This window comes from Zonotrichia leucophrys, chromosome 1A (assembly GCF_028769735.1).
Source record: "Zonotrichia leucophrys gambelii isolate GWCS_2022_RI chromosome 1A, RI_Zleu_2.0, whole genome shotgun sequence".
In the NCBI taxonomy this organism is placed as follows: Eukaryota; Metazoa; Chordata; class Aves; order Passeriformes; family Passerellidae; genus Zonotrichia; species Zonotrichia leucophrys.
Genome location: NC_088170.1, coordinates 62,282,201 through 62,301,496, shown reverse-complemented (window position 1 = coordinate 62,301,496; position 19,296 = coordinate 62,282,201). Strand labels below are relative to the sequence as shown.

At 34.3% G+C, this 19,296-nt stretch overlaps 1 protein-coding gene across 3 annotated transcripts in view; it reads left to right on the top strand.

Moving 5' to 3' along the window:
• The window catches only part of CACNA2D1 (calcium voltage-gated channel auxiliary subunit alpha2delta 1), a 375,032-nt gene that overhangs the window by 188,160 nt on the left and 167,576 nt on the right, over positions 1–19,296 (top strand). For all 3 annotated transcript variants that reach the window (XM_064702957.1, XM_064702956.1, XM_064702958.1), the window contains exon 5: positions 5,708–5,752. In XM_064702957.1, coding sequence (XP_064559027.1) covers positions 5,708–5,752 — 45 coding nt within the window. The remainder of the gene's footprint in view (positions 1–5,707; positions 5,753–19,296) is intronic.

The following is a 19,296-nucleotide window of genomic DNA, read 5'->3' as shown; positions in this document are numbered from 1 at the left end:
TCCTTTATGTTATTTCCTGTAATCTCCACCTTCATCTTTTCATTTCAATTATTAGTCTCAGTGGAATCTTGAGAAAAGTCCTTTACACAAATCTGATGAAAAAGGGCTTATCATAAATTATAGTTCAGACCTGGAAGGTTTTAATTAGTGTATGAAATTTAATATTCTGACCAAGCAGTTATTTAATCAAATCAAGTTTGGGGGAAAAATGTCTAACCCAAGTGACTCATTTCACCATATTTTGAGTAATATAGTGACATACTTCTTGATCGATTATTTCACAGTTTTATTTTTTATTTTAATTATTTAATTTTAAAAATATCTTGATTCTATGTCCAGTTTTCATGTTTTAAATGAATTTATGATTTCTTACAGCCCATATTTAGGCACTTTATTTGCATGCATACACTGTAATTATAATTGCAACTGGTTTACCGAATTTCCTGAAATTTTGTTCACTTTAAGGACAAGTGATAAATCAGTATTTTTACGTATGGATACTGAAGAGAAAAAAAGAAGTTCTTAGCAACTAACCTCCTTATTTTACATGTGATTTTATGTAAAATCACAAAGCTGTAACAAGAGAGATAGTAGTAGTTGACATTCTTTTTTTTTTTTTCCTGTTTGCAGGCTTTTATTCCCTGACATTTTCCTCTCTGCAAACAGATGTAATTTTTTATGTGTGGTAGGACATATTTAGCTTTCTTTTCTGAGGTGTCTATTATGCCTTAAACTGCATGTCAGACTGTATAAAGGATTAAATTTAAACTGCCTGGATTATTTTTCATAGAATTTGTGAGGATGGGTTTAAACCTTAATTACCCCAAAGTTATTAGAGTGAACATTTTAAATACACTTCTTTATCCAAGGGGATACAAGGAATTTTTTTTTTTTAATTAAAATGAATGTTTTGCCAACACTTAATGAAATGCTTTTCTTAGCACTTGGAGGCATTTACATTAATTTCCTTTGGTCTGCCTAAAGAGTGAAATGGACCAGTATTATTATTATGTTTACTGCTTTGTGCTAAACAAAAGGACTGCCAGTTTCTTCAGTAATTTGAATGTCTTTTCCAAGTGTGTGGGACTAATATGATTTTAAAATGATGACCGAATTTCTATTTGTAAGACCTTTCTAAGACCTTGTTTTTAAAAAACTGAAGAGTCAAGATCAGACTTTTATTTGCTCTATGGTTTGGTTTCTCCCTCATTTTATTTATTTCTCTACCTCTTACCTGCAAATTAAAAGAATCCTCATTATTTGCAGATTAGCTGCAATTTAGAGCAGCTTTTTTACATTGACTCACTTTGAGTGCTTTAGAACTTCTTGGGTAAAATACTTATAAGTCATATATAAGTCAGGAAGTATCCTGTTTTAAAACAAAATCCAAATAAACATATTTGGTTGTAATTTAAGATTTTAAAACGTGTACTTATAATTATGCAGTAATCTGTATTTGCAATAGAATCTGATACAATAATTTTAAGTTTACTTCCAGGGGTTTACTAAAGAAAATCTTTGAGTTGTGGAAACCTTTAACTGAAGCTCTTGTTTTCTTTTATGAGGGAGTTAATGATTTTCTAGTGTCTCTGTAATAGCTAAAAGTGTAATTTTTTTTTCTTTAACATTTTACCTACAATTCTGGAAGTGCAGTTTTTGACGAAAAAAAGGATAACTGTGATATCTTTCAAAATTAATACATTATATTAATTTCTTACAATAGGAAAAGCTGCAGCAAACCTTTTTCCCTCTCCCCCTTTTTTAAAAAAAACATATAATTTATTTATTTTCTTGTGGTTCATTATAGAGTCTCATAAAGTTCTAGAATTGATTTCAAGCCAATCTCCCCTGCAGGTCCAACACCATTTTAGGCTGCATCACAGGCTCTGGGTCCTGTAGGGTTTTCAGGAAGCCCACAGATTGATCTGAGGTTTTATGTAATTTTAACCCCAGCTTCAGTGAAAGCAGCATTTCTGAACAGACTGCATTGAATGTCTGTTGAAGAAGACTTCAAAAATGAATCTTTAGACTGGTTGGTGGAGCACAAACTGCATGAAAATTTCTTGGAATTCTTGCGTAAGATTTGGAGAGGAAGTGTTCCTGTAGACTCCAATACATGGCAGCAATGACCTGGAGCTTTCTTTTTGGCACTTTGTGGTGGAGGATGTAGATTTCCTGTCAGCAAAATGACATAGATATACTATTACAATTTTTGCAATACATAATTTTCTGTAGTGTCCATATGTCTTGTTGCAATATAATCCCTTGTTTTTCTTGAAAGAACTAGATTGAAAATAGCATTGTTTCCTGAGATGAAAAGCCAACTACAGCTTCATTCATGTAATCCTGAGCTGAACCTTGGCATTTATGTGTTGAAACAATTGACTGTCTGTGAACTTGCTCTGTAGAGAAGCACAATATGAGTGTAAGTTAGTGTTGGTGTGAGCTTGAATTTCATCTGCAGATTTTCTGAAAGCCAATGTTTTCCCATGCTTTTCTTCTCTAGACACAGAGATTATAGAGACCATCAACTTCAGATTCTGTGTGCTGAGATTTAAGAATTTATTGATAATACCCCATATGTAATGTTTCCCATTTGAATTGTTTTATACCCTGAGCTGGAAAACAGAGAGCTATTGAAATGAAAAGTAATTTAAAGACAGTGCAGTAATCTCACTTCAACAATGCTATCAGTGAAAGCATGGAAGAAAAATTAAGATTAGGAAAGAAAATAAATAGTAAGAGTCAAAAACATTTATGACCTGGTCCTTAATGTAATTTTTATATGGCTTTCCTGATGTCTTTCTCAGACACTAAAAGTTTTTGCTTTGAAAGGAGAATTAAAGATGGTGAAAACCATAAAATCATATATTGATAGTACACTACAGTTTTTCCTATATGCATGTGGTCTTCCAAAGTCATTCTTGTATAAGTTCGGCTTCAGGACTGCCTTACCAAATCCCTTCATTGGTGAAAAGAAGTAATAGTGAGTCTTTACCCCCTCCTTTGCACAGAATTACTGGATAAAGAACAAAAATAAAAATCTAGGCTATTTACACTCTACCTTCAGTTTGCTGACCAAGTTTGCAGTATTATGTGGTGCCAAAAGTGTGCAGCAGTGGGAAAATTCAAATTCATTGTGTCAAGAAGTTAATAAATAACTAAACTACTTGCTTGAGAGCCAGCAACAAAGCAATTTGTTCTTGCCAGCTGGAAGTGGTTAAATGATGAAAAATTGTCCTCTAAAGATCTGAGTGATCCATGAATCTAATTTGTGAACCGTACAGCATTCAGTGTGTTGTAGCACTGGGTGTCTCATATTTTCTATATTAAGAGTAGTGAGATATGTCCAATGTCAGTGTCAGTTTATTCATTATATAGGTAATATCTCCAGGCAGGGTAATGGACAACAAGATATGAATAACCTTACAAAAATATCTAAGTCGTTTGGGCAGGAAGCGTTTATTTTCATTAACTTTTAAATATATCATGTTCCTGAAATGGTATTCTAAAAGGAGATTTAAAAAATACTGTTCAATCCAGTAGAGATAAATAGTAAGGCTGTGGCAGCTTTGAAAAATTTAAACAAATAAATAAAAATATAAAAGACAAGGAAAATAAAGAGGTATTTTTTTTTAAGTACATAAAGAGAATTGTGTCTGGTCATGACAGTGTTCAAAATCCTACACAATAATGATTTGATAGCAGGATAAACAAGAGCAGTGGAGAGGGACTCAGGAAATAAACTCATGTCTAGATGAGAGTCAACACAAGAGAGGGCCTAATAGAAATTGTATTTTATGAAGATGTTCATTTTAAAAACAAAAGCTGTAAACAAAACCAATATAGCCAGTTAATTATGTCTGCATTGCTTTTCCTGCTCTCATTTTTCCTGGGCAAAACCTTCTAGGGATGAGAATTGCAGAATGCAGTGAACAAAATGTACAATTTTTTTTCTTTTTTTTTCTTTTTTTTCTTTTTTTTTTTTTTTAACTAAACAGATCTCCATATGATGAAAACACTTGTGTTAATATTTGTGACTGCATCCTTTGCAGCTTTAAATGTTGCCTGCTAAAGAATCAGGGGCTTTTGAACCAATCACTTTATTTACAGAACAGTTATTTTGTACATAGCTATTTACAAAGTGAAGAAGAACCAAAGGAAATAGAACCTTTGCCTCTTCTGACTTACTCAAAGGCTTCCACAAACATTGTGTGGTCTTTTCCTTGCAACAATCAAGTGAATAAGCAATTGGCTTTAGTCTTTAATGATGAAAAGGATTTCCTCCTGTGTCTGCAATGCCTGGAGGTCTGGCTTTGATATCCAGATACAGATACTCAACCAACTGACCTATGGATAGAAAAGTGTCCTGATGGAAAAGTGGAAAAGTTCATTTTGAGGGAAAAGGATGAATTCGTGTTAATAGCACTTCCCTCAAAATGGCATTTAGCTCATCTGTAATATATTTCATGTTTGACTTTCTAAAAGGTCACAGAGGAGAATAAGTGATGTCATTATTTATGGATTGAGTAAAATGATCATTTTTAAAGATGAACTGCATTACTTTGTAATACATGTCATACTTTTTTAGTGAAAGTAAAAATTGTTGTTGGCTTGTCCACTTGAAAAATGATCACTGAAAGCATTCTTTCCTGTTGTTATTTACAAAAGAAAACTCTTTGTTGCGTTTAACTTTTTATTTAGATACATAGAAGGTATTACCATAAACGGAAATTAAAAATATGATAATTTTTGGAGGTCAACAGCAATCACCTATTTAAAGCACACTGCTGGATATGAAAAAATATAATCTCTTCTTTAGGTTTTCAAAATCAGTAAAAATAATTTAAAAGGCTGTGTTCATACATGTCTCTATTTCATACAGAAATGCACTTAAAAGCTATTTTATTCAAAAAACTTTGGGCACATTGCAGCAATTTATTTCGTGGAAAACTACTCCAGTGGACCTAAGTCTTCAAGGCTTTTAAATGGTTCAGTTATATTTAAACATGGAAAAAAAAAAAAAGAAAACACAAGAACCTGTATTGCATAGGATGTACCCCAGTTTTCAGCAAACTATAGAAGTTAGTACTGAATGGAATTTCTGACTGGTTTTAGAATGGGAACGAGCAATCTTGTCCTTCTATGCTTTGCTTGAATTACATGGTGCAGAGTTTCCACAGAGCTGCCAGGATCTGCTGCACACTCCAACAGCCAGACTCTGCTGTGATGTATTTTCACAGATTTATTTTCGCAGTGGGAGGTGAATAAAACAATAAACATGTGTACAGCAAGCACTTACCCCACTTAGCAAAGCCCGTGCCTGGCTGTATCTGCTGGATGTCACGGTGCATAAACCCCCTAATTGCACAGTAAAGTCACATGTCTGTGACAGAAACTGCTCATGGAAGCCTTTTATGGGCTCTGGAGTTTGTCCAATGTTATCTGCACTTTTCTAGCTGTGTTTTGAGCGACTTTTGATGCCTCCCACGGAAGGAGCATTAAATGAATGAAGTTAAGCACGAGCATGGGAAATTGTGCGTGCAACAGAGAGCAAGCAAAGATCAGAGTTTGTCATGTTTCAAAGAGAATACATAAAGAACTGGTGGTTTAGTTCAAAAATGTATCTTGCAGTAGTAGAGATTATTGCTACTTAAATTTATTCTCTCCTTTCAAACTAACAAAATTACTTTTCTTTCTCTTACAGAATAATGATATAATATATTACAATGCAAAAGACGATCAGAATGATGTAAGTAATATGTTTCATTTAATTTCCTTGCCTGTAATCTCAGAAAATTAGGGGAATGAAAACATTAATGAAACTTTAAGAATATCATTTAAAGATTGGGCAGAAGCAAAAAAAGCAAAAAACTTAAAAATGTCTTTAAAAGTTTCCTCAAGAGCAGACAATATTTTATGTTTTAATTCTCAAAGTCTGTCTCCTTTCATACAGTTTGAATTACTGGTCAGGCAGAAAATGTGCTGGGACAATGAAGATCCTGACAGCAGTATAATTCACTTTTTTAAAATGTAATAAAATCATAATTATAGGATTGGAGAATCAAAATGATAAATGTAAATAATTCAGTTCACTTTGAAGGAATCATTTTCTGGCCTTATTTTCCAAGATCATGTGGTGTTGTTCTGTATTCTTTGTAATAAATCTTTTACATGAGGAGGAAAAGATGTGAAATGTTACTGAATAATTATTTTCATTCACATTGTGATCATTTATGTGACTTGGGAAAAGTCACATATTTGGGAAAACTGGAAATCTAATCACAAGATTTTGACTAAATGTATGATACTTCAATTCCTGGTTTACTAAAACTCTTACTTTAAAAAGGTTGAAATCTCCTATCTAACATTAACTATTAAAAATCTTTATGTGTTCTGGAGACAATACAAGCTATCCTCACCTTCACTGGAGATAATACAACTGCTTGTCTTCATTATAGATTTAATTTATAAGACCATAGAAAAATGTTGTAAATGTATTAATCAGAATTGCCAGCATGCTTCATTTGCACTTTTTAATCAAGTATACTTTAGAGATTGATGGCATCACTATTTAATGGATGCTTCTGCTGTAAGGCAATTAAAGAAGGTACATAGATCATGTCAAGCAGAACTATTTTATAAGGTTATATAGAGTTATGAGTACTTCATTTCAGATACCACAAACTACTGTCCTGAGTTTTAGAGTTTTCATGATTCAAGTCAAATTCATTAGAAGTAACCTAATTTTGAAATGTATTATTCTGTTCTCATTCAATTCACTGGATGGCAGGTGCTAATCTTCTCTGGAAACAGAAATACAAAGCTGAAATATTGGATTTTTAATCTCAATATACCAGATAGTAATGGTAGATTGTGGTGTGAAGTAAAAACTGTGGTGTATCTGTTATGATTAAGTAGTACTGGGACAGGTCTTCAGATTGCTACTTCTACAACCAAAATACAAATCTGTTAGGCAAGGCAGGAAAGAAAATACTATTTCAGAGTTTAGTCTTTGGTTTTTTTATTTATATTTTATTTTCTTCAGGACATTTATTTCCCTTCAATAAAAATGTACACACACACGCCAAAACAAACAAAGTTTGTTAGACCAGTTATACTGTTTTATTTCTGTTTCAGTGTTATTTATTTTTATGTCTTTCTGAACATTCATTAGAATGAAGTTTATAATCATGTTTATTGTTGAGAAGTGATAAGGATACAATGGTCAGTAATCTGATAGTGGTTTTTTTTTTGAGAAGACCTTCATCTAGATCTCAACTATGTATGTAAGCACCACAGATTCTTCCCTTCTCCTGACTGAAAAAAAAATGCTTGAGACAGCTTTTTTCTTTATATATTTAGAAATTTCAATAAAACCATCTCTGAAGCACTGATTAGTAAAATTGTCTTTGCAATCCATTCCTTTCTGTGTCTAACAAGTCCACACTTTTTTCCTCTTCAATGCTGTAAGCCTTCATTTATTCACAGGAAATGATATTATATTTATCTTTGAGTATAATCAAGAATAATTAGTAGCAGAAATTAATTTATTAAAATTAGACATCTAAACTAATCACTGTGGTTATCTCTAGGGAGCTGTTCAGTTTGTTTTGAGACAGATGTCTAGGGTTATCTGAACTGAATCATTTCTAGGTGTGTGTTTCTCTGTAAACAGGTCCCTGTAACAGATCCTTTTAGATCTTAACCTTTGGATGCTGAAGAATCAGAAGAAATCAGTCTCACAGTTCTTTCCTGCCAGTTTTTGTCTCCACTCATCCTTTGAATATTACAGCTTTTTCAGAAGAGCAGTCCTCTTAAATTCTGTGTATATTTCAGGTTTATGTGCTGCAGGACAGTTTCCTTTCCTTCTTCCCATTCCCATAACCCATTCAGGAGATCCTTCTCTCATTTTTCATCTGCTGTCTATATTGGCCTTTTCCAGTCTAATGACTGGCCTTGTTTGTACTTAGAAAAAAAAAAAAAAAAAAAAAGAAGAAGCGCATGAAGGCCAATCATTCTCTGGCCTTTGGATTTCTCAGTGTCTCAAATAAAATGATCAATTTGTAACCCTGTAGTCCATCAATCAGTAATAGACCTTTTGTACTCTTTTTCTTACAACAGCAATTATGTTCTGCTTGCTTATTTCCCCCTCCCCCCCAGTGCTCCATGTAATGTGTGAGTACTTGATGATAATTAATGAGTTTTATCCTCACAACAAGGTAGGAGGTTTTATATTTCCATTTTTTATATCTTATAGGAAGATAATGGCCAAATATGTATTTTAGTATAGGTCTCTCAGGTTTCCATTCACTGTCCCTTTCCCAAGAACCCTTTCAGTTTGATATACTGCAGCCTGTTTGTGCACTTTAATTTGCAGGTGTCCACAGCTTGTTGTGTTTGGACAAATGCTGCAGTGCTTTCAATGGACAACTGAGTAGTCCCACATTAAGCTGCTCTTTCCCATTAGTTTTATACTGCTTTGCCTGTTTTCTCATCTTGTCCTTTGTACCCCCACCTTATTGGTAGCAATTTTGCCTCACTGCTCAATTCTTTCCTCTTCTTTATTTTGGTTTCCATTTTGTTTCCAGTAATTCCATGTCTAGTTTATTCCTAAAACTAATTTTTTTTTTCTGTTTCCTTGTATTCAAGTAATCAACAACTCAACTGTACACTGAATTGCTCAGTTGCTTAATTTTCATATATCCCAAATTATTTTCCTATTGTTTCTTTCATTTTCTCTTTGCATCTTGCTCCTTTTGCAAAATTTTTAGTATAATTTCTTGTTGTGGTTTTATAAACTTGCTCCTGAACAAGCTACAACAGCCTAAGGAAATAACTTTTTCAATGATTCGAAGGAAAGAACTAAGTAAAACAAATAAATAAACGTCTTTCACATGAAACCAGCCACACATCATTGGAAGTCTGCAGTTTCCCTGTAATCCCTGGGCATTAATTGGAGCAGCCAGTGGTGTCTCCTGGCAGGAGCTGTGCCCCTGGTTAGCACAAATGATTGATTAGACACTGCCTCCGTGCAGTCTCACACTGGCTTGCAGTCATGGCTAACAGAGCTGTGCTCCTGGTGCAATTATTGATCACATACTCAGTGATAGCATCTTTTCTTTTCTTTTACTGGACTAACTTGGAGGCTCTAAAATTATGAGTCCCTTTGGACAGTAAATGTCTGCACTAAGTGTCAATTCAGAATGTGACTAGGAGTCAATGTGGGGGTTCCACTAGAGGGAAAAATCCAGAACATTCCTATGGTTGATTTTAATACAAATACATTTTTATGTATTTGTATTTTTATTTACTTTTTAATAAAGAAAAAAGAAATCTTTAAAATAATAAGCTGTCTGTGCCACATGGTTTAGGAATTTTTCCTAATTCAGTGATGCCTTGTTATTTTGGAATAATTTGTGAAACGTTAGCTCTCTTTGAGCTTAAACTGCAGCATAAATACAGCTATCAAGCTGGGGCTTTGTAAATACTGATGAAAAGATTACATCCACATCAAATTGAAAACTATTGTAAAAATACGAAAGGGTAATTGGTTTTGAATGTAAATTCTTCAGAAAAATCATGGTGTGTTTTAACAAACATTTTAGGAAGCAAAATAATTTCCACCCCTCAACTTTCTATTTTTTTTTCTTTTTCCTTTTTGACAATTAAATGAAGAATAAATATTGGGCAGAAGTAAGCAGAGACCAGAATGGTTATCTAAATGGCATTTCCCTTGTGGGTCTGCTTCTTCCCAGGAAGACACTTAGAGATTTAAAAGGCATTGACAGTGGCTTTGGAAGTTTAGTGAGTCTCTGCTTATAGCCAAGTCTTGCCTTTTCTACTGCTTTACAGTATCAAGATTGAAAAATCTGCTTATATGTGCACCTATGATTAATTTAGTAAAAATAAGTCTATTTATGAAATATCCCAGGTTCACTGGTAAACATGTCTGAATCTACCATGGATTTGATCAGAGAAATGTTAGTTTGTTTTTTTGCTTCCCTCCAGCCACAAGAATTTGTGAGTTTCCTGCCTTTTCTACTTATAACATGCATTAAAAATGGTGGAATAATTTAATTTATACAAGTAGGATTTTTTTTGTATTTTATAGCAGGACATCAGAAAATAAAAGTGTCCTCTGTGCAGCAGTGTTTCAGGAGCTCTGTTGGGTCAGGTGGAGCCCCTGGGGGGAGATGGCACCTGAATATGGTCAGCTTGGAAGGGGATCAGGAGCTGAGGTGGGGCAGACAGGGGGCTCCAGTGGTCCAGTCTCAAAGGTGACAGGTGTAAAAAGACTTCTAGAGACTGAAAGAGAGATGCCAGATTTCTGCAAGTCCAGCAGCTGAAAAGTGAGACTGATTGTAATCACTGGCCCTGACGCTACAGAGAAAGCTGGGACAGGGACTGCTTTTGCGTCTCATCCAACTGATACAGATTTTCTCTGGCTTTTCAATGTTTTTAAAGCTGATTGTGATAAGATAAAACCTTTATAAAACTGCCTTTTATCTGCATATGTAAGGGTAGTTCTGTCTCTGTGCTTTCCCTGTGTCTGGATGCCAGCATGCAAATAACCAAATCCATATCCTCCCACCTGGGTTTAGCTAAAGGTGGATGTCAAAGCATCAGATTTTTTCTCAGCTAAAGCTACTAATTTTCCAGTATTTCACAGACAGTGAAGGATACGTATTTCCAATAAGAAATTTGTCTCAAATAATTTAGGATGAGCTTAAGTGCCAAGCTGTAGAGGATCTAGTTTCCTTTTGCAATAGGGAAAGTTTTTAGTCAACTTCTTGTCATCTAGCCCAGCAAGAGTAACCAGCTGACTTCCTTATCTCCCTTAGGTCTCTTATTCCCTCTGCTTTCACTGCATGACAACCAATATGGTTTGACATTACTGTCACAGCTATGATGTGCTGTATCTCTTTTCATCATCTCTTTGTCCTTTACTGCTCTGATACTGAAGAAATTTTTAAAATGAGTCATAAAGAATTGCTGCCATTCTGATTTATGATGAGTAAATAGGCAAAGTCTCTGTCATAGAGATTGGAAAATCAAGTTAGATAACAGTATGATAATTGTGATTTGCACAGCCCTGCAAGAAGGTGCCAACAAGTTGGTGTTGTACACATAGCATATCTCTTTAGAGCTAATTTTTATGATTGCTGTTCTTCATGTGTCTAAGTTGCACCTGTTTTTATGTTTAATTTCTTTGTCTGAACCTACCAAGGTTTTTACCAGCCCATATTAAGGAATATTTATACATATTTACATACCTAGTTCTTATACTTTCTGTTTGTCATATCTCTTGATGGTATGAGGTGGAATTAGGCTTGTGAAAATTTCACTGGAAAACATAATTTACTCCTTGTTCTAGACAAAATTTTGTATGTTCTTGGAGAATGGTGATACTAAAATAGGCAAGTGACTAAATTTGTAAATAGACTGAAATATTAATTGGGTGGTGTTTGATGGAGATATTTTGAATTTGAATTTTTTGGGCTGCATTTTGAACTTGGGCTGCATCTGTGCCAGGTACTCTGATTCTTAGAAATACTGCATGGATTCTATTGAGTTTCTGTTTGTTCTGGTTCCTCATTGTGATGTAATGGGTATTAGCTGCACAGACAAATGCCTTATTCTAGCCTTTTTTTAAATATAGACAGAGGACGCATTTTGTCAGGGTAGTTTGCTTTTAAACTGACCTGGAGCAGGTAAATTATATCTTTCATAATGAAAGACTGTCAGAGTAGGACTGCTGATGGACCAGTGTAAGTAACATTTTGATAACTTTAGAGAAGTTTCATTGGAACAAAAATTTCTAATCTGTAGTAAATGTCATATTTTTCAGCTATATTTTAATTTTAATTATATATATAAAATTGAAAATGAATCTATAGCTTTTGATATTAGAAAGTATTGCTTGGAATTAATGCTTAAAGTCTATAATAAACCTAACATTTTATGAAATGAGGACAGAAAATTTGATATATTCACACAGACTCCTTTACTTATTCTATTTTGAGAAAGAACTCCCTAGATTGTACTTTTTGGTTGCTGAGAGTATTCCAAGCCTCTTTTCTGTGATTCCCAAATATGCAACGAATTCATAGATTTTATAAGTTAGTGTATTCTAGATAGAACATACTTTGGTACATATGTTGAAATAGTTTAATTTGAATGGACATGTTTTAAAATGAACTGCCATGAAAAGGTAGTTCCATATTTTAATTTTTTTTTAATGTATGTAATTTCCTTGTACTACAAAATGTTGCTTCTTCTGCATTGTGGTGTATAGTAAAATAGTATTTATGGCCAAAATACACACTTCTTTCTGTAGTGAAGGTTCTGTTATAGAAATTAATTATGTTACAAGAAAATGCACAGAATTTTGTCTTTCATATAGGAGAAGGAGTGAGTAAGCAGGAAAACAAGATTTTTATGGTTTTATCTTTTATCTCTTGTTCATCATTCTTTATATACAAGAGGTCTTACTAATATTTATTAGTAATTTCATGGTATTTTGACCTCCAGATTTTTTTGGAAAATTTGAGTGTTCCTTCTGAACTCATTTCTCTCTCACATCAGGAATCCTGTGTTATCTGACAGTGATTTGGATGCCATTATTTGGAAATATTTTAACTGATAGTGAGGGCATGATTGACTTTGTCTGTTTTAGTACCAAGACTTTTTTGCATTGTTTTAAAGGGAATGTGTTCCTTTTATCAAGTATCACTGGGAAACATTCAGGTCTTTCCATTTCATGCTCTTACAGGTAAGCTTGAGTACAGCCCACAGGGGAGAAATGGGATTCCTTTGAGCTTCCTATTGCATTTATAGTGATCTATTGCCACAGGAAGCAGAGATTCTTACTTTTATTTTATTCTTTTTTTTTTCTAGTTTTATGATTAAAAAAGTAGATGTCAGGTTTATATTCCTTTATTCAAATTTGTGCAAGTCTTCCCTTCTCCCAGATGAACATATGTTCAAGCTTGAAATGAAAAATACATGATAATGAAATAAATGACTGCCCCAAAGCTATCTCCTACCTATCTGTGAAACAGAGTTATGAAATAATAATGGCAAGAGTGATAACTGTAGTTGCCAGTGTCCTAAAAAAGATGAGAATGTTCTTAATGTGGAGAGTCCTACCTTGAAGACAAATTTGCAGAAAAGAGCAGTGCTTGAAGTCTCCCCATGGAGGAGGTTGAGTTTATGCCACATCAAAGATCAGAATTCAGCCCTAAAGCTGGTGATTCATCAGTTTAATGGAAGATTTCTTGCTTCAGGATATTTCCTACTGATATCAAATGGATGAGTGATAACAATTGCAGTGAATGCAGTGTAATTGTTTATTGGTAAATAAAAGCAGGACCAAAAGCTGAACTTGTCACAGGATGTTTATAGCATTTGAGGCAGTGATTTTCAGCAAGCACTTTGTTGCCAGATCCCAGTGTTCTGTGAGTGTTCTGATGAGTGGCTTTGAAATGTGTGGGTCACATTGACACTTTTAAGTTGTACAAAACAAAACAAATGAGTCAGTTTGATGTTTCCATAGGACTGATCAAAGGTGGAGGTAGGCTTTGAAAATTCCAAGTCAGATCAAGAATCCTGGAAAGGACCACTTTCAATATTTTAATATTCAAATGGAGTTGTCTGTGGTGATGTGTGTGTGGTGTAGTGTAGGTGATGAAATGCAGGTCCTGTCCCTGCCCTGCCCCTGACTGCAAACAGGAACGTTTCTGAACCAGCTGATGAATCTGCAAAGGGCCAGAAAACATTCCCTGGCCCTTCCGCGTAGCCATGCTCAACATGTTCTGCTCCTTTTGTTTTTTGGAGAATAGGAGGAAAAAAAAAACAAACAAAACAGATTGAAGGAGATCATCATATCTATTATCATCAACAGAGTTGAAATCTTCCAGAGCTTTTAGTGTCAATGTGTAAAACAGGACATTAAAATAATTATTGCAGCTCTCTTTATAAAGAGATTTTATAAATTTTATAAAATAAAATTTAATCCAATGGAAATCACATTGCCCAGACCTAAAAACTTGGAACTCAAACTTCAGCTGACATTTTACATAAGTATTTTAATTTGCTGAAATTTTAAAAATGCTTTCAAAATCTACAGATTGACCTGTGTCATCTTCCTTTTGGTTTTACTTTCTTTTTCTTTGGTTTTTTTTGGTTTTTTTGTTTTTTTGGGTTTTTTTTGTTGGCTTTTGATATGATTCTTTACTTGGGCAGATTATCTTTCTTAAACTTCCCTTAGTTTCTGTGAATGATATTCTTCTGCATTATTGCACTGTTAGGATTTCACCATACTAGCATTTTAAAAAGTCATATAAATAGTCTTACGACTATAGTCTAATATATATATATATTAGTTTACTAGTGTTATGGCATTTTACTTAAATTGTGGTGTGGTGTTCAGTCCGCAGGGAAAGTCTGTGGTCCAGAGGTCAGCACATGGTTTAGTGTTACCTACTAACTTTGTCTGCCTAGATACAGCTGTCATTTAATTAGTGAAAAGCTGCATTAAATTTTTGTGACCATGAATTAGCCAATGATGTTTATATAGTGTTTTAAGTCCCATTAGTGGAGGAAAAAATAGATTAGGAGGCCTCCTGGAGGTGATGTAGTCCAACCTTCTTCTCAAAGCAGGTTTCTGCTGTTATTGATGTTGTTATTGACACAGAAGGAGGTAGAAATTAAGAAGAAGGAGTAATAACAAATTAGTATGCTGAAGGATGGACAAAATCTCGACCTAGCCAGTATGACTGAAAACAAGAATGAACTGTGAAACAGGATCAGTTGATGGCTTAGCAAAGCATGGCAAAGACAACTGCATCAGATGAAAAAATCTAATTAATTAAGTGTTCACATTCAGTTGGTGTTATAACTAATTCCCAATGAAGCATTAAGATGATTTAACAGTTCTTGTTCTCCAGGGATATGATCTTTAATCAGATGTGGGGACTGTAAAAGGTGGACAGGGTAATTTATTCCAATAAGAGAAGAACAGTTTCTAGTTTGAAATTCAATGGGGTGATGTATGAAAAATCTAAATTCTCTAGAGTGCATTTTGGTCTTGAAGTTTAGATGTCCTCTATTTTAGAGGACTTTTGTCAACAATGGATATTTTATTTTATTACATATGTTTGATTAGACTCATGGGATGTGGAAGATCAGTGAAGGAGGCTATGAAATTCAAAGGATTTTTTTTTGTTTGTTTGACTAATAATTAACTAGGTTTTTCTGAACTTTTATTTCCATCAGTTAAAGGGAGATTTGCTTTTCAGCTAGTGTGATCCTCTATTTCCATGGTTTTCCAATGATATTATCCAGTCAAGCCACTGTTACAGTCAGTGCTGAAGTAGGTGCATCTGTGCAGCACCTTATTATTTAAGGGCAGGCAAGAAGATCACTCTTGGTGAACACCTTGGTCATAAAGCCCTGAGTTTCCCAGACAGTCACCCCATGTGGAGGAGTGTCACAGACATCTTTTCATAAAAATCCTTTCATTAGGATTTTTCCTGCTGAGAAGTTTCAGCAACAGAATGTAAACAATGATTATCTGCTGCTGTGGAATGCATCAGGTGCATCTGTGATTGGGCCATCTTGGATGTCTATAATTAATGGCCAATCAAGGCCGAGCTATCTTGGACAGACTCCTAGAGAGCTGACTTTTGTTATCATTCTTTTCTATTCTATTCTTTGCTAGCCTTCTGAGATGAACCTTTTCCTTCTATTGCTTTTTAGTATAGTTATAATGTAATATATATATATATCATAAAATAATAAATCAAGCCTTCTGAACATGAAGTCAACATTTTCGTCTCTTCCCTCATCCAAGAGCCCCTGTGACCACTGTCACAGAAGAGGACTGGGCTGGGACACCCAGGTGGGATTGCACGTCATGATCCCCAATCTCATGACCAGGATATATAACCCAGGAGGGAAATGGAGGACCTGAACCTTGAGGAATGGAAGGGATGGAGTTAGGGAGCACTGAGGCTGGCCAGACATGTGTGTGTCCATGGGAGCAGATGAGATGGATCCAGTGGTTGTCATGAGATGGATCCAGTGGTTGTCATACCATTGTGAGGCAGCTCTCCATCATCCCTGAAACACTCTGGGGATTGGAGAGGTTTTCAGTGACCTCGAGGTGGGGAAGTCACATTTATCTTTAGGAAGATAAATAAGTCTTACATTTCTTATGTGCTTAAATATTTAAATACACATTTCATTTTACCTGTCATTGTAGCTCAAGAGAAAATAGGACAGGACAGAAATGAATTTTTGCGTACTGATATTACTACAGCAGACTCTGTGTAGCTTTGTAGTGAAGGTCACATGCAATCTGTAATAATTGAAAAAGAGAAATTTTCATCAATTTCTTTATTACTATATTTTAATCCTAAAGGTTTCTTTTAGCTTATTGAAAAATTATATCTTATAAATGTTCCTTTTTTGTCAGAAATTAAGAAAATTATAGAAGTATATAATTACCTGAATTATGGTATTTAAGGCACCCTCATAGTTGTCAACTCTTTTAAACAGAAGACTTCCAGAAGCTTGGATTTCTATTCTGAAAATCTTTCCACCTAAAGAAATTGGGAAAACCCAGATGTTTTCATCTGTTTCTCTAGAATATTATTCATTGAAATGTTACAATATTTTCACAGGATCATAAAAATAGTTTTGATTGGAAGGAGATTTTAATCTACTCCAAACCCATCCAATAAACAGGGCCATCATCAACTAGGTCAGGTTGCTCAGAGACCAAATCAACCCGACCTTGAATGTTTCCACAAATGGAGCTCTTGAATGTTTACTTGTTGAATGCTTCCATAGAATGGAATTCTTGAATGTTTACCTTGAATGTTTCCATAGATGGAGGCATCTACCACTTCTCTGGGCAACCTTTCCCAGTGTTTTACCACCCTCATCTCTCAATACTTATTTCTTATATCATGTCTGAATCTACCCTTTTTTTTGTTGCAAACTATTACCCTTTGTCTTGTATCAAGAGACAAAAAAGTAAAAAGTCCTCAAATTTTCAGGTCTTTACATTTGATCAATTAATTTCAGCAGGGATTCATTAATTCATGAAACCAAAGTTATGAAGCATTGAATTCTGTGAATAGTTCAAAATGCAAATAAAAAGAAAACACTATTATTTTTAAGATATATAGTAATGTTGTGCCTATCTAAAAGTTCTGATCAGAAACTGTGAACCATAAAAGTTAGATAAATGAATGCATAACCTCCCCACATGGTTTTGTGCTATGCATAAAATATGATATAGTCTCGTATACTGTAGACAGGGACAAGCCTGTAAGTAGCTGTACAGAAATTATCATAGACAAAAGATAACTGCATTATAAAATTAGCCAAAGAGGCAAATAAATACTTTTAAATTATTGTGACTTTGTATTTGGTACGTACTCAGTTGGCAGAATGCTGGAAATTAAATTACTTCTATAAGAAAATTTATATTTGTTTTAAATATCAACCCTCAATCCAGAGTTCCATTTGTTTTATCATTGACTTAGAGTAATCAACTGACCCATTCGAAGCATATGAAAACATTGAAAATAGTGAAAGCAAGTCTTATCTCCATTAAATATAATGACCCTTGAGAATGGCACACTGAGAGATGCAAATATAAATTATTTCCTCACTAAATTCCCTCCTAGTTCCCTTTGTGAAGCTTCCCAGAACCTACTTATATTTTAAAAAAAAAAATCTTATGTTTGTATATGTGAATATGTGTATGCATATCTTCTTATGTTTAACACCTCCCTGTTGTATGACAGAAAAATATTTTGGTTCTTTTGAGCCAACTGTTTTCTTGTTTTATTTGTAAGCCTTTTAATTGTTTGGTCCCTAAGAGTAGGCAGAAGGATGTCACTTAAAATTATCATGTTGCAAAGGGAAGTCCAGAGTCCCCCACTGACACAGAGTAAAAATAAAATAAACTCTTCACAGTTCCATCACAACCATCTGAATGCACTCAGCAATCTTCCCACAGCTGGAAAATCACAGCTAGTGAAAAGGAAATAAAAAATGTTATCAGAAGGCAATGTTCTCATTACATTATCTAAAATGCAGTAAAAGTGCTGTGGCTATTAGAAACTCATTCTAGCTGCTCTTCAAAATTAACTCCTAGTGCTTAGAAGAGCTTGGTGGCTGCAGGCATTTGCTGAGCTGTGTGCTTCCAGCAATGTCCCATTTTACTCTCTCTGTTAGGTCCAGATTTAACTTTTTAATGGGGCCTCAAGCATTTTCAGAGGGGCTTTGTATGTGGTTCTACTGGATTATTTTCCTCAGGGAGGAAAAAAGCCAGGAAAACAGAAAAACTAACTAAAATAGAAAAAGAATAAAAGAGTACAGAACTGAGCTTAGGAGAAATTCTGTGCTTATTTTGTATGTGACAGTTTCATTTGTACAGAGTAGATCTGGGAGTTAATTAAAAGAACTGAGCCCCAATTGCTTAAAAATTTACATTTAGAAATTTCAGCAGATATTCAGAAATAAAAACCAGGCTGAAGGCTAGAGATGGAAATATAAAACTTCCAGAATTCTGCAAGGTAGTATAGGAAGGAATCACTGACGAAGAAATTTGGTTAATTATTATTTACAATGATTATAATTCCATCTCTAGATTCATTCTTTAAAATGATGGGGGTTGTAGGGAGAGTGAGGTTTTGTGCAGAACACAGTCCCTGGATATAAAGGCAATGGAAAATACCAGCAACCAATTCCTTTCTGTTTTACATAAATATGAAAGCAGGCAGGTGTCATTGTAAATGGCTGAATATCAGTTCAGGAATTGAAAGAAATCTACTTTTATTCTTTCATCATGATGCTAAATCTACGATTATACTTTGAGAAACTTCTAAATTGTTTCTGAAAAGAATCTGCTTTCAGAAAACAACTGAAGATTGCTTCACTTTGGTGGTGAGTTTTTCTGTGTTTTGCTAATGTTTTGGGGTTTTTTTGTAAATAATGTCAGCTTTCTGGTTGTGTTTTCAACATCTGCAAAAAGCAAAAATAATTTTTATACTAATGGAAAAGCCTTCTCATTTCCACAGTAACCAGTATTTTTCAACTAAATGAAAATACATTAGTAGAGATAGAAAATCCAATCTTTTTACAGCCATGATGATGGAAAGTAACTGAATGCTGTGGAAAGGAATCAGGATAAGTTTGTCTGCAGTGAAATGGGCAGCTGGACTATGTCACAATTTCTTGAAATGATCTTTATCAATTTTGTTTTAAGGGATGTTT